General features: G+C 35.5%; 1 protein-coding gene across 5 annotated transcripts; it reads left to right on the top strand.

The window, feature by feature from the left end:
• The first annotated feature begins 421 nt into the window (after positions 1-421).
• On the top strand, positions 422-6648 carry ITM2A (integral membrane protein 2A). 5 transcript variants are annotated; one of them, XM_032475224.1, is made up of 8 exons: positions 422-547; positions 804-965; positions 1306-1401; positions 4347-4478; positions 4760-4957; positions 5195-5305; positions 5561-5711; positions 5861-6645. In XM_032475224.1, exons 2-8 carry the CDS (start codon positions 855-857, stop codon positions 5947-5949), a joined length of 888 nt encoding a protein of 295 aa, XP_032331115.1. In that variant the 5' UTR covers positions 422-547; positions 804-854; the 3' UTR covers positions 5950-6645. The 5 variants fall into 5 exon arrangements, with proteins under 5 accessions (XP_032331115.1, XP_032331116.1, XP_006194672.1 ...); XM_032475225.1 differs by lacking the exon at positions 422-547 and having other exon boundaries at positions 704-926; XM_006194610.3 differs by lacking the exons at positions 422-547; positions 1306-1401 and having other exon boundaries at positions 704-965; positions 5861-6648.
• The last annotated feature ends 19608 nt before the right edge of the window (positions 6649-26256 follow it).

Consider the following 26256-nt stretch of genomic DNA (forward strand, 5'->3'; position numbering starts at 1 on the left):
AGGGCTGAGACCTTAGTCTGGTTTCCCTGACCTGAGAGAGTGAAAGATCTGGATTATTTCGGGGATTTTCTACAAGCTTTTGACACGCCTCTGCGTCTCCTCATGTCCTACCTGCAAAATGGGGAGTGGAGGAGGCAGGCACCCTATATTTCTGATTTAGCACTGCTCTAGGTTGGGAAATTAAAAAGACAAAACAAACAAATGTCAAGGAATGAAAAGAAAAATGTGTTGAGAGAGCAAACCAAGCAACTATAAACGTGCTTCTGAGTGTTCTTTAAAGGGAAGGTATTATTGTAAATGTACAGAACAGCCCTGGAACTGTGCTTTAGGGCCCTGGGTGGGTGCAGAGAGGAGGAAGCTTGAACTGGTGCCAAGTTACAGTTCCCGGCCCCGCGGGAGTCCAGGTCCAAGTTTGAGAAAACAGAATCAGGGTCAGGAGCTATTGTGGCCTGGACAGAGGCAGAAAGACACGACACGGCAGGCTTCCTTCCTATCTTGCTCTTATCTGAGAGAGCAGAGAACTGGTGGGAGCACGCCTGGAGTGCAGGTGAGGCTTCCGAGTCCGGCCCTCAGCTCTACCCCGCCTCCTCTTCTCTCACTGGCAACCCCCACCCCCATTCCAGCACTTAGACCCCCTCTCGCTCCTCCTTCGGCCCCTCCCTGGGCCCGCCCACGGTATCCCACCCAGCTTGGGACTGCGTCATAAGTATCCCCAGACCTGGGTTTGCAGTAGTGTAAGGCAAGAGGGGGAGAAAGAAGGTGCTGCTAGGGCTAGCGCGATCCTCTCCTCTTCCAACCTGCAGCCCAGGACACTGATTCGAGCCGCGCCTTACCGCGCAGCCCGAAGATTCACCATGGTGAAAATCGCCTTCAATACACCCACGGCGGTGCAAAAAGAGGAGGCTCAGCAAGACGTGGAGGCCCTCGTAAGCCGTACAGTCCGAGCTAAGATCTTGACCGGCAAGGTAGCGGTCCCCACTTCACCCCCGACTGCCTGCCAGGGTCGGGAAGGTGGGGAGAGGATGGTTGGCGGGGAGGGAGAAGGGTAGGTGGTTGAGGACAAAAAGTAAACTGCTTCGGAGCTCCTGTGTTCCCAAGCAGTCCTCTCTGCACTGTCCATTGGGTTTGCCCAGTAGCCCCCATTCTGTCTAGTCGCGCCACCTTCCGCTTGCTGTGCCCCACGCCCCTTGGCATCTCCGCGCGTAGCGCCACGTTCCGTCTGTCCCAGCCCACTCTCTACATCGCAGAGGGATGTTGGAGGGAGTTTGAGGAGAACCCCTGGGACACGAAGTCACCTTCTCCTAGGGAACATGTGGGTGGCTGGGGATCAACGAGAGGCACACCACCCAGTCAGCTCCGGGGGCGTCCACAGCCTCCACAGGGGCGGAGAGGAATCGCAGGGTGAGCAAGAACACGAGTTTTAATTCTTTTTACTTTTGACGTATATAAAGTTCGATGAATCTAAGTCTTTCTAGGATTGCTGAGTGTTTGCGGAGGTGGGACAGGGACAAGGGGCAGCTCTGACCCTGACCGGTATGGTTTGGGGCAAGTATATCTGTGCCTGCCTGTGCATATTTTCAGTTTCTCCCTGGAGGAGATAAGAGGGGTTAAGCATTCGGTAAAGGAGTTGTCAAAACTGAAGTTGGTCTTAATTAGAATTTGATATGTTCACTGTGCTCTCTTATGCAAGAGCCTTGCATGTTTTCGGAGTGGCATTTCCTAAAGAAAACACTCATCTTTCACAGAAAGAAATGTTGAGGGTTTTTGCTCAATATCCTTTGAGCGATATACTCTCTACCCACCCTCCCCCATGGAAAGATCTTAAGGAGGTCCGACCTTGTGATTTAATCTAGCATTGCCAGCAACTAGGGGAGTTTCCCCCCTAAAAATGTTACCAGTTGTTTATTCAGTTCAATTTCCTTTAAATGTCTATCTAACATGTTTTCAGCGTTTGTAAACTACTCCACGTTTTCCTCATTTAAATCTCAATGTTAAAAGACACAATCATATTTTTCTTCTTGTTCTGCAAAATCTATGCAGTGTTGAAGTTTGCAGACCTGTCCTAACGTGTCTTGTTCTCTCTATAAAGTTTAAACTTCTGTTTTCAGAGTGGAAATTTGGAAAGATCATTGAGTGAAATGAGAATCCATGTAGTAAAACTGATTATGCGCACAATTTGAAATGCTAATGTGTTTTGCAGAATTTTTATCACAGAAACTTTAAATAGTTAACCAAGCAATCAAACTAGCTTTTGTGTATTACACATTTCGTAATTTGAAAATAACCCCTTGCACTGTTGAGGTTTTGATTAAATGACAGAAGGTCAAATATGTAATTGTCCCACTTACTTTGTAAGGGAAATATGGCCAGATTTTTTGGGGAGGTCTAATTAGGTGCCAGTAGTTAAATATAGCCAGACAGTAATCCTTTTTTTTTCCCTTACTACCACAGACTTCATGATTTGTAGTTGAATTCAGTTAATATGAAAGCAATACTTATGCTAGGCCTGTGGTGTGATGAAGAATAAACAAGAATGAGCATATGCAGTATGATTATATTTCTCTGTTAAGTGTTTGAGAAGTTTCCACAGGACCCTGACCTGGCCACTGTAAGACATTGACTCAATAATATTTGGCATATTATATTGTGATATATTGATCAGCTTATCAGAAATTGAACACAACAAAATAGTATGTCAGAGGCTGTGTACAGTGACTTTAAATACAGTTCAGAGGGAAGTGAGCTATGATAAGTGACAGCCCCTACCACACTGAAGTCCAGTAAATTTAAGTGAAAAAAAAATCCTTATTTCTAAATCCATTCATCCATCCATGAGTACTTAGTTTTCATACCTTGCTTACTATGGTGGGAAATTTTATGAAATTGACACTCTAATTCTTTACCTTGCTTAACAATAAAATCCCTGAAATATTGGAAGAAGAAATGAAATTGCAGTGCAGATTGCTTTTCTCACATCTCAGTGACAAGAAAAAAAATCATTTTTTTGAGACTTTTGAATAAGTCATTTTGTAACTTATAGGGAAGTCACTTCATTTTTCTGGACCATTTTATCATCTAAAATATAATTTCTAAGCCTCTAGCTCTAGATTACAGTGATTCATAATCATACTTTATAGCCTTTGTAGTGTTAAAGTTAAAAAACGTAGCTAAGAACATTTGAATACTAAATTTCTTTGAATTTTAAAGAAAAATCACTTTTGAGAAGCCATTTATGAAATGATTGCCTCTCCTTAGAATCCATGTATTTGTTTTCACCAAATTAATTGACGTTTAATTTGATCCCATAAGCATTATAGTAGTTGTCACAGAAAAGAGCTAGTGGCCTGAAAGACTAAAACAATTCAATTTACATAGCAGTCTGAATGGTTTACCCTCTGATTAACAAAGAAAGACTAGATTTGTGGACTTCGTTTATTTTACCCTTCTGTACTAATGCTGCTTATACCATGTTGTGACATACAAGAATGGGATTGGGGGGCCCCTTGGTCCACTGCTCTGGGAAGAGTACAGAGCTAATCAGTTACTTGTTTGTTTTGGATCTTTCTTGTTCCAGTTACTAAACAAATTAAGGATTTAAGAGAATTTTATAGTCACTATCACACACACAGCTTTTGTGCCTAGCTATCGCAAATGCTGTTCTTTAAAATCTAGTGTTTTGTCTAGAACTTAGAAAACATTATTTCACTAAAGAAATACACAGCCATAGAACATGGGGTGACATTAGGAAGCCTAATTACTCATTGAAATTAAGAGCATTGTGAACTATATCTCATCTTTAATATTTTAATTTCTAAAATAGGAGGAAATGGTATATACCTACTTTATAGAGCTCCTTCTTATAAAACTTAATTTTCAAAAAACACCTTTTCAAAAATAGTTAATAAACCAAAGGGTATTAATTCACCTTTAAGTTGGCAAACAAGTTGATTTACAAAAAATACTAAAGAAACATAATTGTATTCTAGAAAGTTAGTGATTATATCATTGCACAATCCAAAAAGTAATTAACGGCTTCCATTTATTTAAGGAGGATAACTTATTGCATAAGTGAATGGTTATTTTCAGCTGATTTTATAAGCATGGACTTTGAAATAACTTTATATCTATATTTGGATTTGAAAATGCTAGAAAAAGATTATAAATTGGAGATTTTCACATCTATTAAATATCAGAAAGTTCTTGAAATGATTTTAGGCTAGGATGACAACATCATTTTAAAATATCTTGGGTTTCAAGGGAGGTAAATGGTGCACAGAAGCAACAGTGTGTCTAAAATTGCAATTTTTTTTTTTTTTTTGCTTTTGGTTTTACTTTTTAATAAATAGGAACTTCGAGTTGCCACCAAGGAAAAAGAGGGCTCTTCTGGGAGATGCATGCTTACTCTCTTAGGCCTTTCATTCATCTTGGCAGGACTTATTGTTGGTGGAGCCTGCATTTACAAGTACTTCATGCCCAAGGTAATAATAATTAAAATTCTTATCATTTGGGTTACTAGCTGCTATACATTTAGTGGCAAGTTAAAAATAATTCTGCGGTGGTCACCAAAGAAATGAAGATTTAGGAAAAGTTTCAAATCACCTTTCAGCTTATAAAACGGATTTGTCTTCATGGTGATAACTGTAATCACCAATCCTCAGCTTGACAAATAGTACAATGAATTGACATGAGTATAAGAAATGATTCAAATGTTATGGTAGTAAGTATTAGAAAGTTTTGATTCTCCTTTTTTGTCTTTTAGAGTACCATCTACCGTGGAGAGATGTGCTTCTTTGATTCTGAGGACCCTGCAAATTCCCTTCAAGGAGAAGAACCCTACTTCCTACCTGTGACAGAAGAGGCTGACATTCGTGAGGATGACAACATCGCAATCATTGATGTTCCTGTCCCCAGTTTCTCTGATAGTGACCCTGCAGCAATTATACATGACTTCGAAAAGGTAAGTCTCTCATTCTCATAGGTATTCTTGAAATTTCTTTTTTCCTTAGTTTATTGGTATGTATTAAATCTGTTTATAAATGTACAACTTTTTACGGCAAAGCTTCTTTCATTCTTTTCCTTTAAATATACATTAGTTGATTTTGAAAGGTTGTAGCTGCTTGTTCCAACAGTAGTTGGAAAATCTGCAGCATTGATACTCTCTGTATCACACCTAACTTTTTCCCCTCCCCAACAGGGCATGACTGCTTACCTAGACTTGCTGCTGGGGAACTGCTATCTGATGCCCCTCAATACCTCCATTGTTATGACTCCAAAGAATCTGGTGGAGCTCTTTGGCAAATTGGCAGTATGTATTTTGGATGTCAAACTTTTACATAAGCATTTCCAAATAATATTGCTTCCTCATTTTAAAAATTAATTATTTGAGCCAAAATATTCCATTTTACTGAAATAATTTTCAAATAAAAAGTATGCTGTGAATCTAAAACTGTTCCAAAAATAAAGTCTATTTTTTTTTAAAAAAAAAGGTATATCTACTATAGGTGAGTATTTAAATAGTCTTTTTAAGAATTTCTTATTTCAATCTTTAAAAAAAAATTAGAGTGGCAAATACCTGCCTCACACTTACGTGGTTCGTGAAGACCTGGTTGCTGTGGAAGAGATTCGTGATGTTAGTAACCTTGGCATCTTTATTTACCAACTTTGCAACAACCGCAAGTCCTTCCGCCTTCGTAGAAGAGACCTCTTGCTGGGTAGGTAATATATACCTTCCTTCACCCTGTGTTACTGAGACAGTGAAGAAGAGTATGGGTGGAGTATGGGAAAAACTAGAGAGCAAATCTAGATATATTTTCATTTACACAAAAATGAAAAAGCTGCTTTTTTGTACATTTCCTTACAGGTTTCAACAGACGTGCCATTGATAAGTGTTGGAAGATTAGACACTTCCCCAACGAATTCATTGTTGAGACCAAGATCTGTCAAGAGTGAAAGACAACAGAAAAAGAGTGCACTTAGTAATAGGAAGTCAGAGATTTACAATATGACTTCAAATTAAAGTGTGTGGGATATTCAAGATATATTTACTCATACATTTACTTTATGGCTTATACTAAAAAAAAGGGAAAAAACTACTAACCACTGCAAGCTTATGTCGATTTTTAATTTAATTGGCAGTGCTTGCTGTTTGAAACTGAAATGAAATGATTCTTATGTTTTTTTGAATTTATAGAGTTTAGATTTCTGAAAGCAGCATCAGCTAACATCCTGACAATCTATTCCATCCTTTCTCTTTTGTGTGTGTGTGTGTGTGTGTGTGTGTTTAAAGCAAGCTTTTCAGTCATACAATAGAACATGTTTTAAATTTAAAATATTTAAAATTCTTTTTGTCCTTTTTGTGTGAAGCATGTCAAATCTCTTAACATTGTTAAGTTTCATTTTCTTTTTCATTTTTGCAAATTTCCTGAATTTAGAAATTACATCTTTGCATTTCTGTTAGGTGCTCTGTGATAAATCAAACTTATATGTGAAAAAATCTTTCAAAAGAAGTCATTTTCACTAATGCAGTGATTCTTTCTCACTGATAACTGTATTGTGAAATCCACAAAACTGTGTAAGTATTGAATGCTATGAGGAATTTAGGTTGTGTGAATTCTACAACTCTATAATAAATTTTACCATATTCAACCACTGTTTCTCATTTGAGGGATACTTAATATGAACAATTACCACTACTTATTTCACTTTGGCATACCTGCAATAGATCTAAAATTATGAACTTAGCTTTGCCCTTACTCCCATGTCTACACATTTATATTTTATAATCTCATATTTTACTCCTCTTTTGATATTATATCAATTAATATTTTATAGACACCCCATAATTAGCTTACATGTAAATTCAACTATGTGTTAAGAGCCTTCAGGCCCATAGCAATTTCAAACCTTTAATGTGCTTCTTTTTTCACAAAAATTTAAGCAACCATATACGACTACAATAGTTCACTAAGAACTAACCTTGGATAAGAGGTTGATGACTTTTAATAACTTCACACCATATGATCTCTAGTCACTTATCTAAGAGTATAAACTCCCTACAAAGGGGGAAGTACTTTAGACTCTTTCTCTTGGGTTAGGTTAAAAACTGTTCCTGATATCACTGATTACCTACTGGTAGTGATTGTTGATTAATTTTGGTAGCCAAAACTGTACCCAGTCAAATCCATAGCCCTAAATACTCTCTTAAAAAAAGAAAACACATTAACTAAATATTTATCAAGAGTTTAGAAATAAGACAATAACACAAACCTTTAAAGTGGAAAAAACAGGTGCAATAATTAGAAAATAACAGTGGCTAAAAAATTAAAGAACTGATTCTTAATAAAGAATGAGAATATTCAGAAGGAATTCAATAAAATTATACATCTATTCCTTGTTTAAAAATATAAAAATTAGGAAAAGAGACATATTCTTTACATATTTATCTTAAATAGTCAGCACCATGGATAATGGTGAAACACAAGAAAAGATGCTGGCTATTGTAGCTATTCAGTGTTGTTTTAGACATTCTGGTCACTATCTGATAATATGTGAAGCAAATAGCAAATATCACTTTCTAAAGGAGGATGAAATTATGTTTATTATGACATGAGATTTTATGTATAAAACACTAGTGGATTGATTGAAAACTTTAAAAATCAACAAGAAGATTCAGCATAATATAAACAAAATCCAGTGGCTTTTCTTTATATCACCAACAAGTAATTAAAAAGGTAATACAGACAGGTAAAAAATAGTCTATTCATAATAGTAACAAGGACATAAAATAGCATGGGACAAGAAATTTCTGGATTCATTATGAATAAAACCACAAAAATTAATGAACAGATACAAAAGAAGAGCTGAGTACATGGAAAGGGAAGAAAAAGGATTACAAATAAAAAAGTTGTCTCCCTATTAAATTTATTGGTTTAACTACATTCTAATCAAAATCCCCAAAGATTTATTTTTGGAATTTGACAAAATTATTTGAAAGTTCAACTGGAAGCATAAATAGGTGAGAATAGCTAGAAAGGAAAATGAAAAAAAAAAAAGAGTAACTCAGGGTTTTTTTTGCATGAATAACTATTAAACTATAGCTAAATTTGAAATAAGTTTAAAGGTGACACTGACACAAGATAGAGAATATGTGAAAGAACAGGATCCTAAAGGAAGCTCCCTGCCATAAGATGCATTGTTTATCAAACTGTGTTGGTAAAAGTGCCGAGAGAATGGCCTGGCTCATTAAAGATTTAAACCAAATTTCTGGACTTATAACTGGAAGCAGATGATTGACCAGCTCTCTATGACACAAGATAGAGAATATGATGCCAAGGAAATCATTGAAGGATTTTAATCAGGATCATGGAAGGGAACAGATCAGTATTTTTAAAAGATCACTTTGGCTGCAGTGAGGAAAATATATTATTGCAGGACCAAAGGGAAGGAGGTAAGACCCGTTAGGAGGCTATTTCAGTATTCCGAGCAAAAAAAATGACAGTAGATTGGACTAGGAAATTGATAATGATGAAAGAAAGAAATAAAGGACTTTGAAATATTTTGGTATAAAACTGATAGAAAATAGTTATGGTTTTGATATGTAGTGTAATGGGTTTTGTCATTGATGACTCCTAGGTTTTTGGCTTGGATAAAAGGTAATATGACTTGGCCTTGCAGATCCTAGAACGTACTCAGGGTAGATAGGGGGAAATTGATACTTGATGTGTCATTCAGGGTCTTGACAGAAAATAGAAGGCACTCTCAAACAGGATAATGAAAAGAGTAATAAAGGGACAATTTACTAAGATGTAATAAAAGTTAATAGAAACCAACAAATCTCAATGAAGCTCACTAGGACTAGCAACACTAAAGGACACTTATAGTCCCTAGCTTTGACGATACAAGGGGAAGGAATGATTCCCAGAACCTGGGAAGACTAGCTATAGATGAGGACTTTCTCTAACAGGAGTTTTGTCCTTTTACCAAAGTTTAAAAAAAGACACAGCTGAACTCAACTACAAGCCAGAGGGAAAGGAATGCATTGATGCAGTTCACAAAGGTTAACTTCCCTGTTACAAGCAGACTGGATAAGAGTGAGGAGTGGCTCTGGAGAACAAGGCAGGGAATATCCAGCAAAACCCATTCCTTTTTCTCCTCAAGATGAACTCTTATTTTGTGTCCGGGTAAAATATTAATGTCCCCAACATAGAGAAGACACAAATTCCCATCATCTACCGTCTAATTGCAGGATAGTGTCAATTCAATGACATTTCCACTGGAAAATAAAATGTTAGTTACCACCATTACTCTTCTTTTATTTAAGGCAATGGGAATGGGTAGGAGGGGAAAAGAAGCAAAGTAAAGCATAGCTTCTTCAGCCTCTGATTTTTTAGCTGCCCATGAGTCGTAAGCTGATAATCATTTTTTTCTTCTTCCACAACAAATTCCTTGTCCTCCTATGCTCTCTGCAGCATCTCAGCTGTGTGTGCTTTGTTTTGTCTAGTGAAATAACACAAACTTTTATCACTGCAGGATCTGAGTCTTTGACAATCCTATATTTATTGCAGTTTTTCATTGATCATGGCTATTTGGCGAGAGTAAAAGAGGTACCTTTGTGAATCCATTAAGTTCCAGTAATAGTCCTCCTTGGATTTATTGTGTAGCAACAACCAAATTTCCCTTTGGTAATCAGAATCAATCACCCCAGCCAGTAAGTTATTCTTTCTGTGCCTGTAAGCTCATGAGGAGACTCAAATGGCTAAGAATCAGTCTTAGCTTCCAATTTAATGAAACCATGACTGTTCCCTAGTGGAAGCATTCTGCCTTTGAGTAGTAAGGCTTTCAATCCCATCAAACCCCAATATTTTCATAACAGGAAGCAAAAGTTCCTTCTATGAATTGTTAAATATAATAGTGAGAAGGGCACCTTCCATCTCTACCCATTGGTTCCTGGCTATGGGGAGAAGGCATCATTTATCGACTGCTGCTTTAAGGTTGCTGCCTCTCAACTGGCACAGTCACCGAATCTTCGGTATGCCATTCTTCATATCCAATTTTAATGATTCAATGCATCAGATAATAACTAATTTTATGATGTTCAGTTTGAAGTTCATGGTTACTTGGTGACCCACAGTAAGGCATTCAGTCTCTACCAGGCCTGTTAAAAAGACAGGAGTGATATTTCAAGTTGAAAATAGTTGTCAGTAAACACAAAGAACTAAATTGAGGGAACAATTTGAATGAACTTGGAGGTGTATATATCCCCAGAGCCTCCAGCAAGGAAGACAAACTTGCAGACACCTTGATTTGGGCTTTGTGAGACTTTAATCAAAAGACACAGTTAAATTACATTGTACTTGTATTTCTGATGAATAGAATTGTGAGATAATAAATAGGTGCTGATTTAAAAAAAGAAAAGAAAAAGAAAATAGCCTTACACCAGAATTTTAGGATTTGACACTGTGATTTTCCTAGAGTATCAATGTCACAGAAGCTTTCAATACTATTGTGTCTATTGTGTGCATAGAACAAAAAAGCAAGTTGATGGAAAGCATACAAAATTATTTTTCTTTACATTATATCACTTTTATGTTTTACTTAGATGACATCTAGGTATTTGGAAATATTCATATGGTTGGCTTATTTTTTATTAGTGAATTGAAACTTTAGTGTCATGTGAACAGCTACCCTTTTCTTTTTTCCCATGCTTGCCATGTGCTGAAAGTGTAAATGATTTTGAATACTGATCAATAATTAGAGGAAGGATAATTAACAATAAGCCCAAATAGTTTCATTAATTCCAAGTGTCAAAGGTTGTCTTTATTTAAATTTTATTTCTATTTTGGTAATGGAAAAGTAGCCTTATATACTCCCATATTTCAACACCAACTGAGACTTCCCAATCTGTGTCCTAGCCCTGACTTCACTTAGACGTATTTACATTAAACTATAGGATATCAGGCCTGTCTGTCCCACATGTTAAAAATTGATGTAACATTTTTTCACTCCCACCCACCCTCAGATTCTTAATCTTATTCTCTGTGTAATTCAGTCTGAGTACAAAGGTCTGAGAACCAGTGGAGCCAATGGTATAAATCCCAGTCCAAGTGTAGGATATGATGAGATGAGATGTCCCAGCTCAAGCAGTGAGGCAGAAAAAATAGAGCAAATTCCTCTTTCCTCAGTAAAGCTTTCCCCACTCTTATTGTGCCACTTTCTTCCTATTTCACTATGGCAATACTTCTTCCTACCTCAAGGCCTTGGAATACTGTTCCCCTCTTTGATATACTTAATCTCCACCTGCACTTCCATCATGTGCCTAAATCCTTATCATTCTTCAGATATGATTTTAACTATCATTTCTTCATTGAGGACTTCCCTGATCACCCAGTTCAAAGTAGCCCCCACTCTACCACAAAAGTCTTTCTCACAAGAACTTGTTTTTTTTAATAACTTATTATTTTAAACTTAACTTATTTTAAATTTAAATAATCATGTTTTAGACTTTTTAAATCCTTCTCTTCCCCCAATAAATTGTAAATCCATAAGAATATAGCTCATCTTTTGTTCATTACTGTATTCTCATAACTCAGAACACAACGTGGCTCAAAGTACTCAAAAATATTTATTCAATAATAAAAGTAAGCATGACTGAAGAAATGAATGAAAGCAGTTCTAGTCTCATGATCATGGTTTATAGATGCTAACTTAATCTACTAAACGTGTTAAAAATGCCCTAGACTTTTTTATGTCTAAGGAAATGTGATTCCCATAAGTTAGTAAGTTGGTACTTTCTATTTTCTTGGATTTCCTATCAGCTTTTTTTTTTTTTTCTGTTTCATCTGAGAAACCCTGAAAAGGAAAGTGGGTGATGAGCTGTGAGTAAGGCTTGAGCACTAACCTTTATAAAGACCATTTACTTAAAGTAATGAAGAGAGGTTCTAAACAGAACATAAGGGGAATGATGTGGATCATCTGAGAAAAGGGAACAAGGAGTTAACAGAGATGAACGGAAGGCAAGGTTTCTCAAAAAGCATGTCACAGAGGAGGAAGGAGGTAGGTGCATGTCACTGAGGCAGTACTGTCCCAAGGGTAGGCTAAACAAAATAATAATTTTAAGGAGGGGAAAAGATACCTTCAAAATAGATCACCCAAGCTTCATGAAAGCCAATCATACAAACACTTGCTTTTTCATAGGCTTCAGTGATCAATTCAAAATAAATTTTGCTCATATTTATCCCTTCTTCAATGACAAAATATTCCACTTGATGGCTTATCTTCTAATTTGCATAAAAGTGCAGTGTCTCTAAGCACTTTTTGTACCATTTTAGCAGCAAGGGACAAGGTCATACCCAGGATTCCAAAGGTAAATTTGCCATAAATAGGGCAAATGCATAGCACGGACCTGCCTAGTTTCATTTTGCATTAAATATCATTGTAAATTAACATTTTAGTCTTTGAAAAATTTTTCTGCTTTCCATTTTTTGTTTGAATCTATCTTGACAATACCAGTTAATCTTGCCAAACAAATTGGTAAAAGAGTTGGCTCCAGTACAGAATCCAACCAGGAGCTGGCTTCTTCAGCAAATATAAATAGCTTTCAAGAAATGGAACTGTATTCTTCAATAGTGATTTTAATACTTGCTTTTAAGGAAAATTTATCTGGAAAGTAAATGTGTAGCTGAAAGTACTAGTTGATTTATTGTGAATTTTAAAAACAGCCAGCAAAAGACTACTAAGGCATAAATATGGTACCCATCAAATAGAGGTGGTCAGGAAGCTAGTTACTTTGGTTAATTGAGTGGTCTGTTTAACTGACAAGTTTCAATTCCCAGCCTTATCTAGATTTCACCACTAGAAGACCCAACAGCAAGAGAACTTAGGACTTTAGGAATGATACTGAGTGAACCCAGTCTTGTGAGAAACTTTCAAACAGGTCAGTATGTTTTCGTATTTCTAAAGCTTAAACTCCAAATGGGAAGACAAATCAAAATTCAAACACAATAACAATCAGAAAACAGAGAATATAACGTAACTATTATAGTGAGATTTAAAAAATTTTGTTAGAATGATAGTTTGTGGAATCATTCTCATTATATTATAGTATAATGGAATTCTTAATAGTGTGATTCCAGATATAAGGATTCAGAGGAGAGAACAGGTCATATAATGTGGAACATTCAAGAAAGATTTCTTTAAGCAAATAAAATTTGTGATGGGGCTGAAAGTAATGAGGATGTCAGTTGCATGGATGAAGAATGTCAAGGAGAGAAGAGGTCATTTTGTTAGAAAACTCCCTTGAGCAACATTTGTGAAGAATAGGAAAGGAAATTAGCATGAATGGACAATGAGGGGTGAGATAAAGCATTAGATGTTTTCCAAGAGAACATCTATCTTTGAGTAGAGAATCATAAAGTAGTTATAAAGTGCAGACTACAAGTTGTGCAGAACAGTCCATCTTGCTTCTCTGCTCTAAGGAACAGAGTTAATGACATGAAGCTTGAATTTTAATATAGTAATTATTTCTTTGTAATTAATTTAGATATTTTAGTATAAAATTCTCATTTCTTCTTTTCATAAGATTTTCTTATATAGGCTCATTGCATGAGTAAGACTTCTATCATCTTTCAAATTTCAATGTTACTTCTCCTCTGGAACAATTCTCAAATTTCAAAACCTGGAAGAATATGTAAAGTATTCACTGTGGAGCTGTAGTCACATTTATTTCATAGGACCTATGTCTTCCACCAGTCAGATCTGAATTTTTACACTATATTTCAAGACTAAAGTATAACAGATAAGTTAAGGAGAAAGCCTAAAGCCCAAGGGCAGTTCAGAAACAAAAGCGTTGACTCACCCTGTTGGATGAGGGGTCAGAAGAGGGCGCCACAGGCTTTAGGAGCACTTCTGTCAAGACAGTGCTAGCCCTTTAAGGAAGAAGATGGTTAGAATGATGAAACCACGTTATTATTGTTTTCAAATAATTATTGAGTGTTCCTGTGTAGGCAGTTACAGGAAACGTTTCCTCAGAAGACAGAAATAATCATCCTTGAAACTATTTCACTAATTTTTAAAAGTTTCTAAATCTCAAGTTCTCAATGCAGTTTAAAGATACCAGGTTTTAATCCTCTTTTCTCTGTGCCTACCTAATGGCGTAATAACAAAAGATAGATTATCAAACTTAATCTTTTTTGCTATTTAAAACCAGAATATCAGAGATTAATGGGGTCTTAGGTATTCTATCTATTTTATTTGACAGAAAGGGAAACTGACGTCCCCAAGGGGTCACACAGTTAGATGTTGACAGAGTTGGGATAATATTCCAACATTCCCAGTCTTCTGTGGAAATCTTCTCTAATATAGCAAGCTAGCAAGACCAGTAAAAAAAAAAAAATTTGTATGGTAGTAATGTAAAAAATAATTGTCATCATAAGTTAGAGATGCTTACTAAAGTGCTCATGGATGAAACGACATTATATCTGGTATTTGTTTAAAATCTTTCAGTAAAAATTATGAGTGAAGGCAGATAAATACAAGTTTTACAACATGTTCATAATTATTAAAGCTGCGTTATAGGTGTTTAGGGTTTATCACACCATTCTCATTCTTGTTTATATTTGAATATTTCTATAATAAAGAGTGGTAAAGTAACGTGTTGAGAGACTCCTATGTAACTGGAAATTGCACCATTATGCAAAATTGATAGATTTTAATGATCCATGATCATGACCATATCAAAATTATCTTATAAAGGATGTCTTAATGACAATAAACAATTTATAAATAAGTCTCTGCTAAAAAAAGTGTGCCTGTTTATGATACTATATACACTATAATGTGATAAAATTGAGGCTTTTGTTTTTAAGACAAATATGATTAAGCTCACAATTATAGAGACTATAAGTTTATTATTTTCACTATACCTGTTGGTTCCTTTAATTTTAACCAGCAAAACCAATAGTCTACAGGGTGTGTATGTTTGTGAATGTGGGGTGTGGGAAGCAGGATGATTCTTAATACAATTTGATTCTACAACAATTGATTTGAAAGTATATTTCCTAAACAATTTGATAATCTACATATTAAAACTCGAATTTTCAAGGAGAACAAATCAATTGAAAAAGAAATTCCTCTGTCATCATCCAATCAATATATAGATACACAGACACAGAATGCTGGTGAATAATCAACAGGGGAGCAGGACCAGGGAAGAATCAGTGAAACAGATCAAGGGGAGGGAAGTTGAGAGTCTAGCGACATATAAATATACTGGATTTTCCCAGAAGAGAAGGTATCTTTTAAACACTTGTAAGCAAGGACCATATGTACCTTCTGGTTGCATAACACAGATGACAAGAGCTTATGTAGCAAAAAGCTAACTTAATATACAGAAACCCTCTATGAAAAATAAATAAATAAATAAACTAATAAATAAGCAAAATCCCTTAGTTATTTAGTAAGTTAAATAAGCTAGCAAGCGCAAAAACGTTAAAGTTGAAATTTAGAGTTGAAAGAGGATCATACTGTCCAAATCATTTTTGGAACTATTCTTCTGTAATTTTTCTCTTCCAGAAGACAACTAGATAGGAGAGTGACCAAGCATGGCTTCCACTTTCTGAAATGCAGTGTACTTTTCACCTTCAATCTACTAACGTAAATAGGCAATTGTCCTAAATCTACTAGCATTCAAACATCCTGGCACCGTTTTCCTCCAAAAGGAGCTGGGTTCTGTTACTTCACCTTGCATTTTTGTTTCAACTTCCATATTTTGTTAATTTTTATTTGTATTTCTTGGCATAAGGGGCAATTCACCCAAAAAGGCAGTAGCTCAGTAGTATAATGTGCATTTGCAAACAATAGTTCTTCCTGTAAACACTTGTTCTCTCTCCTTGAAGGAAATTTCTGGACAAACAATTGACATTTTGAAAACATTTTAGGGAAAAATTATCCAAATATGGGGAAATAAAGGTTATGGGGAGCAGGAGGCTTTAGAAAAATCTAGCTTGTGCAGGCAATGTAAACACGCTGAAAAGTATAAAGATAAATGAAGCCAGGTGCAGGAAAGAGAGACAGATGTCAGATCTAGGGTAGAGCTGAGTTAGCCATTCGAGAACTGATTTAGATTCTAGTTAGTATGAAGAAATAGGGCCAAAATATGAAGTCTTGGTTGCGCAAAAGCTAAATGAGTTTGATGAACTTGGAATAGAGTTTGGTTTTGAAGAAAAACTCACCTGCAATTTTAGTTTTAAAAGAAAAGATATTCTCTCAAAAAAATCCTGTATTCGCAAGAGCAGAAACATTCTAAAGCAAGGGTTGGAGTGAGAAGTGAAGGAAAGAGAGGGGAAAGCTGATGACCACATACAACACGGTATTAAAAAGTAGGATTATACTGGCAGTCATTACATGCAGATTTTAACTGCAGTTCTGATGTTATCTTTCTATGTTATTGTAGACAAGTTCCATCCCTCTCTGGACTTTAGTTTCCCCACCTGATTTTTTAAGACATTTACATCAAATGGTCTTCACAGCTCTTTATAATTTTGCATTTCTAGTTAATGCCATTTGAAATCATTTAGTGCAATTTAGCTAGGTTTTGGCTAATGTTCATTTACAGCTGGTAACAACTGATAAAGCTAATTAAGCTAAAAAATTAATATTAATTTTATTTGGAGACTCTTGCTACCATTCTAATGATGTTGATGTTAAATGAGGGCTATACTAGTTTTTGAAGCATTATGCTGAGCACCAATTATCACTGCCTATATCTGGAGATTAAAGTGAAGAAAATATAGGAAATTGGGATGACTGTTTACTAAATAAATTCAGGAAAATACACCCTGGAAGTGACTAATTTGGAGAAATCTCTGATGTTTAGCTTCTTTTTTTTTTTTCTAGACTCCAAACTCCTTCCTGGTCACTAACATTTTCAGTTAAACCTGGTGTTCCTTTCCTAGTTGGGTGTTTTTCTGGGCCCTCAAGATTCATGCAGCTTTTAGGAGACATGATCAGTGTCTAATTTCCCTTTCTGTCTGTTGAGATTGAGGTTTTGCACATCTGAATCCATCTATATCAAGATTTTTCCCTGGTCCAACTCTGGTGATGTCCTGTCCCATATTTCACTTCATCTTTTTAACTCTTTGATTGTTACATTAGCACCTTTTGTAAATGGGCATACAGTTCTAAATATGCCAGTAAATTTAGGAAGGAAAAAGTTATGTGACAACCTAGTAAGCCTCAAGTAAATTGAAAATTCAATGAAAATTTTCTTCATGGAGCATACAGAAAAGAAGTTATTATTCTTAGATAGTGAAACATTTCTATAACCAGATCAGTCTTATCTTTGCCATGGCCTTGCTGTGTGATCTCAGACAGGAGTCAGTCTTTCTGAGAGAAAGAAGTTCTTTTCTACACACTGTATTGATGCAAAGCAGGTGTAGACCTGAACCCATTTGCCACAAGTGGCATTCAACATAATTTAGGGAGATTTATGAACAAATACTTTATTTTAACAATTAATTAATTATATTTATTAGAAAATTAGTATTTATTTTTTGTAATTACCACCTCTTTATGTCAGAGGTTACTTGTTTTTTGAACATATAATAGTAGAATATTTCATTTTAAAAGAAGTTAAATAAATTTAAATAAAATTAAATTTGAATAGATTAAGGAAAGTTATGCATACTATTATACATATTAAATAGTGATAAACAGATGTGGAAAAATCATTCAGGAGGTTTAAGAATGATTGAAATTTCAGAAACACAGGATCAGATAATCTCAAGGTTGCTGTTAGTCCTTAGATTCTATGATTTAAATGATGGCAACTAAAAAGAAAATTAAGTTATGAAATTATTTTCTATTCACCTCTTTATTCTTCTCCCTCCATTTAGTACTATGTGTTTTAGTACGGAGTGTCTGCTGTGTGCTCATTTGTTCCAAAAGCGTTAGCACTGCCTAGATCATCTTCAGCAAAAGCAACTTGCCTACTAGATGAAAGGCTCTCTTACCACATGTTGACATTGCTCTTCTCGGAAATTGCTATGACAAGTCTACAAACACATACACTTTTTCAAAAGACGTCAGAACAGCAAGAGAGATAAGCCATGAATTCTCATTTCACCATAAATATTCATGAAAATGCCATCTACAGTGGATGGTCAGAATAAGTCTCAAATGGCAGCCTAAATTTTCAGGCTGTATGGTTGTTTTATAAGCACAGGTATAGGTTCTCTACTACTATGGTACATAAACATTATGAATGACATGGTGCTTTTTGAGCATTTGCAACTCAGAATAAAACCAAGAGAACAAGCTAAACTCCCAAAAGATCTGTTATGGTTACCATGCAAGGGCTCATGCATGAACTCCTTTGGGATCAATCAAGCCCAGCAACTTTTTGCTTCATTAAGATGAATGGAACCGTTTAACACTTTGTCCAGTAAACTATGATTTTCTTGGACCCATATCAACATTTATCAAGGTTTGTATTTTTGCTTGCTCTTTGAACAATAGTAATTAACGAAATTATCGCTTTTGTGAATAGCACCTACACTTCCATTAATTTCTTGGCTCAGACATTCTAGGAAAGTAGGCAGAGCAGATATTACTTTCCCTACTTTGAAGAGAGAACTAGCAAGGGAGGCACTTCTGATTCTTCTTGTATATTGGTAGCAGAGTAGGCAGCATAATTATAGAACCAATGCATTCTGGCCTTTTATGAAATGCTATCTAGACTGGGCTGTCAGTAGAAGTAATATTGATGAAGGGTTTTACATGATAAGGTAAAGGGAGGGGTGAGGGTCCTAAGCCTCTGTTCAATGTTCAGATAGCTCCTGAAAGACATGCACGTCCCATACTCCTAAGCTATCCTGAAAGCTGAACATCTCTGGAAGAAGTTGCTCTGCTGCTACCAGGGTAAAGTGGTAGAAGGAAGATATCTGAGATTTGTTTATATTATAAGCATAATCTTTGACCTACCTTGTCTGATACTACAACTGAATAGATCATTACACATAGTTTTTCTTTTGTCTTCAGGTGACTAAACCTCTGATTTTCACTTTCAAGCAACATTTAACATGGCAATAAATTCTAAGAATTGATAATAGCAGCAGAACTAAGAAAAGTATATTTTTAGCTATCCTTCTAGCTCTGAACAAAGACAGATTTCAGAATACCATTAAGAACCAAAGGGGAGCACACACAAGGCCAGAAATAGAGATTTAGGAATCATCAGTGTAGAAGTAGTAGTTGATAGCATACAAGTAGACAATAAACAAAATGCTACTATATCAAACTAAAAATCTTTTGTGCAGAAAGAAAACTATCAACAAAGCAAAAAGGCCACTTACTGAATGGGAGAAGATATTTGCAAACCACTTATCAGATAAGGTGTTGATATCCAAAATATACAAAGGACTCACACACCTCGACATTAAAAAAAAAAAAACCTGATTAAAAATGGACAGAGAATCTGAAAAGACATTTTTGCAAAGAAAACATACAGATGGCCAACAAACACATGAAAGATACTTAACATCACTAATCATCAGAGTATTGCAAATCAAAACCACAAAACATCACATCTCACAATTGTCAGAATGGCTATTGTCATAATACAATGAATGACAAGTGTTGGTGAGGATGTGAAGAGAAGGAAACCCTCTTGCATTGTTGGTGGGAATGTAAGTTGGTGCAGGCACAGTGGAAAACAGTATGGAGGTTCCTCAAAAAATTAAAAGTAGAACTACTATACAATCTAGTAATTCCACTTCCAGATATTTATACAAAGAAAATGAAAATACTAATTCAAAAAGATGCATGCACCCCAATGTTCATTGCAGCACTATTTAAAATAAGAAGATATGGAAGCAACCTAAGCACCCATTGATTGATGAATGGATAAAGATTCAGTATATATACACAATAGAATATTACTTAGCTATAAAAAAGAATGAAATCTCGCTATTTGCAACAACGTGGGTGTATATAGAGAGTGTTACACTAATCCAAATGAGTCAGAGAGAAAAAGACAAATACCATATGATTTCACTTTTATGTGGAATATAAAAGCAATACAAATGAACAACATAAAATGTAAATAGATTCATAGATACAGAGAAAAAGCAGGTGATTGCCTGAGGGGAAAATGGTGAGGGAAGAGTGAAACAGGTGAGAGAAATCAAGAGGTACAAACTCCCAGTTACAAAATAAATGAGTCACAGGGATGAAAGGTACAGCATGGGGAACATTGTCAATAATGATGTAATATCTTTGTATGGTGACAGATGGTGACTAGACTTGTGGTGATGGTTTTGTAATGCATAGAAATACTGAATCACTATGTTATGCACCAGGAACTACTATAATGTTGTAAGTCAATTATACTTCAACAAACAAATGAAACAAAGCAAACGACCAAATTCATAGAAAAAGAAGTCAGATTTGTGGTTACCAGAGGTGTGAGTGGGAGGAGGGAGAATTGGATGAAAGTTATCAAAAGGTACAGACTTCTAGTTATAGAATAAATAAGTACTAGAGATATAATATACAACCTGATTAATATAATTAACACTGTTTTACATTTTTATGAAAGTTAAGAGAGTAAATCCTGAGTTCTCATTACAAGAAAAAAAATGTTTTCCTTCCTCTTCTATTTTGTATGTATATAAAATGATGAATGTTCACAAAACTTATTGTGTTAATCATTTCATCATATATGGTAGTCAAATCATTATGCTATACACTTTAAACCTATACAATGCTGTTTGTCAATTATATCTTAATGAAACTAGAAGGAAAAAAAGATGAAAAAATAGATATGATTGTCCAGTGTGAGCAGGCAAACACAAGAAGAGCAATGGATCTTGGATGTAACCCAGGGAAGAACAATATTTAAAGGTTTGGCATCATACAGTTGTACCAAAAGGAAAACAAATGGAAAAAAAATAGAAACAGGGGTAGGAAGAAAATCAGGATAGCTATTGGGTTAAGAAAACTAAGGGAACAATGTCTCAAAAAGTGGTGGTGAACAATGTCAAACACTTTAAAAAGGTCAAGGAAAATGGGGATTTGAGAAAAGTTCATATATTGATTGGGAAGTCATTAGTGACTTTTAGGAGAGTATTTTTGGTACAAAATGGGGGAATCCAGGTTTTATGAGAGATTCAGAGGCAATGGATGCATGGGTAAAGGTCACTTGTAGGGAAAAAAAATGAGTGTGAATAGGTATAAAAATAACTTTGGTGAAAAATAATTCTATGTTTAATGATATAACAAGAGTTCTTACCTTAAAAATAAAAATAGAATGATAGATGAGACAATGGGGTTAATGTAGTTTATATCTATCTATTTTTAAGTAAGTTAGTTAAAAAACACCGAAGTGTGTGCTTTTTGCATTTGGTTATAACATCAGGGAAAACAGAATTGAGCTCATTGACACCTTAGGGTTGTATGGGTATATACCCCAGTGTTTATCCCCTCATTTTCCACTAAGCAGCACTACCCACACATTTCCTGACTCTGGGAAAAAATCTTTTCATAGTTCAGATGGTAACATTTAAAAAAAAAAAAACTTTTGTGAATGTTCTAGCTATTTCTGTCACCTCTTAAAGATATTCTATTTGCCTCTGTTTACAAATTTCAGTGAAAACAGGTGGCCCAGGGAAAGAAATAGTGATGATGTTATGATGTGACTCCTAACAGTACAGAGACACAAATAGTCATTTCCAACTGGGCTACAATATTTTAAAATTGTAAATTTAAATATTTACAAATTCATGACTTTGCATGTCTATACATACACAGTGTATTTCTTCTATTCACTTTTTATAGAATTTTCATAGCAGCTTCTTTCTGCAGAGCTCAGTGGTGGGGATCTCAAAATAGCAACCTGTTCATATGCAAACCCAGAGAATACCTGACTAACACTGTTGGCAAAATCTCAAGTTCCCCTGCCATCTCATACCTTGCCATTTCTCCTCCTTATATTTCCCTGACTTCTTTTTCAGGAGTAATCCCGAGCTGAATCATAGTCTTTCAATGTCTGCCAGTTCCCATTCCTTTCCTAAGTGTGACTGAAATATAAATACATGGGATCCCCTAATCTAGGGTGAAACATCTCCATGGCCTGAGCAGTTGATCAGATCATATTTCATCAGCAACAGTGAATAGTGTCCAAGAATGTGAGTAATTCATCTAGAGGCTAACCAGTTTAACTTGAGTTTTATAAGTGGAGCCTCCAGGGATTTCACCGATTTTCCTCATTAAAAAAGTTTTTGTGTTTCACATAACTAGTAATCCTCAAATGCAATTTATTGGCACCTATCTGTTGAAATTAATTTCTTACTCATGCACCTCAATAATTTCACTTAATTTTCAAACTTCCAATCATCGGTATGTCACTTGTCCTAAATTTTAATATTTGCAATAATTCTGCCTCATATCTAGATAGTTGGTGATATATTTTATATAGTGATATTGGATTTAAAAGAACTTTAGCATTGTTTCTTAGATAACCCCAACTTTATTATATTAATTTGCCATTAAAGGATCTCATGCGGCCATTATCTTTTGTAGGAAATATTCTAAATATTTTAATTGGGAAATTTAAATTGTTTAATAAATACCCTTGTATCCACTTTCACATATTACATATACTGAAGACAAATCTCCTTGGTAACTGCCAAGCTTTTAAATTTGCTTAAACAGGATCATAACTCACCTACTTCCTCAGTACCTATAGGCAGGCCAAGGACTGCACCCAGAAGAAATGATGGAAAGGCTTTGCTTTAGTACCACCAGAGATACTACTTTACTCCCTATCCTGAAGCCATGGTTCAATTCTTTTAACTTGGGTGTGCCTATTATTGAGCTCTTTTGTTTAATCAACAGTTAGATTACACTACCTCTAAAAGTTTCCCTCCTTCCTCCTTTCTTAGTCCCTAAATCAAATCCCACAATTATGTAAAAACAAGCAATGCCTCAATGATTTCTGTTATCTCCACTTTTTGCAATAAAATAAAACAACATAAACAAGGAATTAATAATAATAATAATAATAATAATAATAATAATAATAATAATAATAATAATAATAGTAATATATTTGATCCTTAGACAAAGCCAAATTAATCTATTTGTGCATAGCATCCATAATTAAGATGAGTGAGAGAATTACCAGAATTGCCTACCTTTGGAGTGCTGTAGTTCCTTTGTCTAATCTGTGATTCTACGGTATTTGTATAGGTGGATAGTCAAAGGAAAACATTTGTGTGCCTACTTCACACATTTCAAATGGCCCAGAGTCTACCCAGTGAGATTAAATTTCTCTGGAAGATGAATCTGAAGAAAGGTGACAAGCTTTTGCTAGTCAAAAGTTTTACTTGTGAGTGGAGAGATGTGTTCATTTGTAGAGATTGAACTAGCTGGGAAAAGCTAGAGCACAGAAGAATAAAACACACACTGGATACATAAAGAGTGCTTTAATCTATTTACACCAAATGGGAATACACCAACTAGCTCACCCATGGATATGAATATTATAGTAAAAACTCAGCTCCAGCAAATTGCAAAAGAAGATGCTGGATGACCAAGTGATCATGAATCAGGAAGTAATAGACAAGGGGGAAGATTCAGTTGAAATATTGTCCAAAAATCATTCTGAACATGTGTTTTTTTTTTTTCTTTTTAAGAAAATGCAATCTAAGGCAAGATCTAGATGATGCACTATTTTAAGAGTAAGAGGCTAAGGGAGAGGAAGAGTCTCTGCTGAGTTCCTTACAAAGAGTTCATTTTGCAACAAAAAGCAAATACTTTTCACGCCACACATCCCTCCCTGTCTAAAACACCTCTACCACTTAAATTCCTACCCACCTACCCACTGATATAGAATAGTAACTCGAAAATATCTAGATGCTTGGAAGAGGAAGAGAGTGGGGGTGGGTAAGCACCCACTTTTTCCTACTGGACTCCAAGCACTTCCTTCCAAGTGCTAACTACAAAGGTTAAGAGCACAGATTTTGGCACCAGCCTGCCTGAGGTCAAATTGTGGTTTGATCTCTTATTAGCAATATGATTTTTGGCAAATTACTTAATACTTGTGTGCTTCAGTTTTCTCATCTGAATAATGTAATAGTAGAATCTATATCATAGGATAGTTGTGATGATTATATGAGTTGAAATTGTTCTTCATCAGTATTTTAAGACATAGAATTCCGTATCATGCCCTCTTTGTGACCAGGTTTCACTTAAGCCCAGAATATTTCTTTGGTTGGCTACATTGAACTTCAAAGCATTCCTCAACTTGAGGCATGTTTGTATATATATTGTGTTCAAATGGGATGTGCACAAGCCACCAAGATTTGTGTGCTGGATGTACACAAAGGCTTCATATAAGAATGGATGTGTGTTTGTGTGTATCTGCATAGACACTCTTTTGGCATGTCTATACCTGAAGGTTCTAGGCCAACTGACAAGTTTACTTCTTATCTTCTTCACAGGAGTACGTTTTAAAGATGATTCTTATATATATATTTTTTTTGTCTCTAAAGAAACTTCTACTACAATGTTCTTTTCCCAGATTCTCAGCAGGCAACTGCTTTTAAATATGATTTAATTCAAAATTTTATTTGATTGTTGTTAGTACAAGTTCAAAATTAAACACAGCCAAGTGGCCTGTGAATATTATTAGCTTATTTTCAAGTATTTTTCAGTGTCTACAGATTTCCACACCCCACCACCTTCCCCTATGGGTCCCCAGGGACCCGCATCTCTGTTTCAGACAGAGAAGAAAGGCGTGTGCTCTCATTTTGTGCTTGTGAAACAGCATAGCACCAGCCACTTTTGCCCCACCCCTGTCCCCAAAAGCCAAAGGCAGAAAAAAGTTGTTCCTCCTTTTTTTTTTCTGATTTTTCCTTCTTTCATATAGATCAAAATATGTTTCTTGTGTTTTGAAACTTCTAGGGGTCTTTCAGGTAATGTTTTACTACTGTTTTTTGAACCCCACCCCCACCCATCCTGTTGCACACATAGAGGAAAGTAGATAAGACGTGCCTGTTAGACACATGGTAAAACAGTTCACAGCTGCTGCAACCAAGGCCTGCATTCTTGTTTGAATGTGGTTAAGCTGGGAAACTGAAGTGTGGGTGTCTATGGAAACAGCCGCTCAAGTGATTATGAGATGAGACATAGAGAAACCAACTTGTAAAGGGGGTGTGCTAACTCCAGCTTACTCCAGCAATAGCAAATGACAGCTCTGTGTTTCTCAGACTGCAACTGGGGCTAGGAGGGCCACCGTCAAATTGTCTTTCAAATACACTTAGCTGCTGGGCTAACACCTTTCCTTTGGCTTAAAAGGGTGGTTTTGAGTATTCAGGGCTACAAGCAAATTTTGCTGGCTGCAGCTTCAGCTACCTACCTATTTCCACAAAGACTCAATTCCTTTGACCGTCACCCTTTAAAATGTAGTCTCTCAGCTTCTTTGGTGGTACAGAGAGCCTTCTTCAGTGGGTCATAAGAGAATGAAAAAATATTAGCATTGCAGTTAGGAACTTGTTCTCAAGTTATGTTCACTTAATTATTGACAATAACTAAGGAGACTCTATGGCTTATAAAAGTCAGACTGCCTGGTATCTTAATTCCAGGTCTACAATTTAATAGTTGTGTAACCTGAGGAAAACAACTTAGCCTTTTTTTTTTACCTCAATGTTCTCATCTATGAAATGTTTATAATAATAGGTCCTATATCTCACAAGGCCATGTGATGATTTAATGAAATAATATGTATATATGTACATAATATAAGGAAGAACATTCATAAATATTATATACCATCAGCATTAGCATCATAATATCTATATTACTATCCAGGGAAAACCAAATAACCTTGCTTCTCCTTAGTCAACTTACTTATAAATTGTCAATCATGGCTAGAGATGTTCAGAAAATTTTAAAAATTTACTAATTCTAAGCATACATAATAGTCTCTGAAGGGCATATGAATTAAATACTGTTTATTGATAATTATCAAATAAAAAAGATAGCAATTGACTACACACCCCATTCAAGGTGCTTTTTCTCAGGTGAATTTAATTCTAAAAGTAAAAAGAGAGTTGCTTATTTCCCAGCTCTTTCTGAGTAAATTAATCCTAGTTCTCCCCTTCACTAGCATTTCTTCAATGATTAATGAATATTTACTTACCAGATTCCAGAAATAGTGATGCCTTCATAGTATCACCTCTGATACTACCTTCTGGTTACCCT

This window comes from Camelus ferus, chromosome X, assembly GCF_009834535.1.
Source record: "Camelus ferus isolate YT-003-E chromosome X, BCGSAC_Cfer_1.0, whole genome shotgun sequence".
NCBI lineage: Eukaryota > Metazoa > Chordata > Mammalia > Artiodactyla > Camelidae > Camelus > Camelus ferus.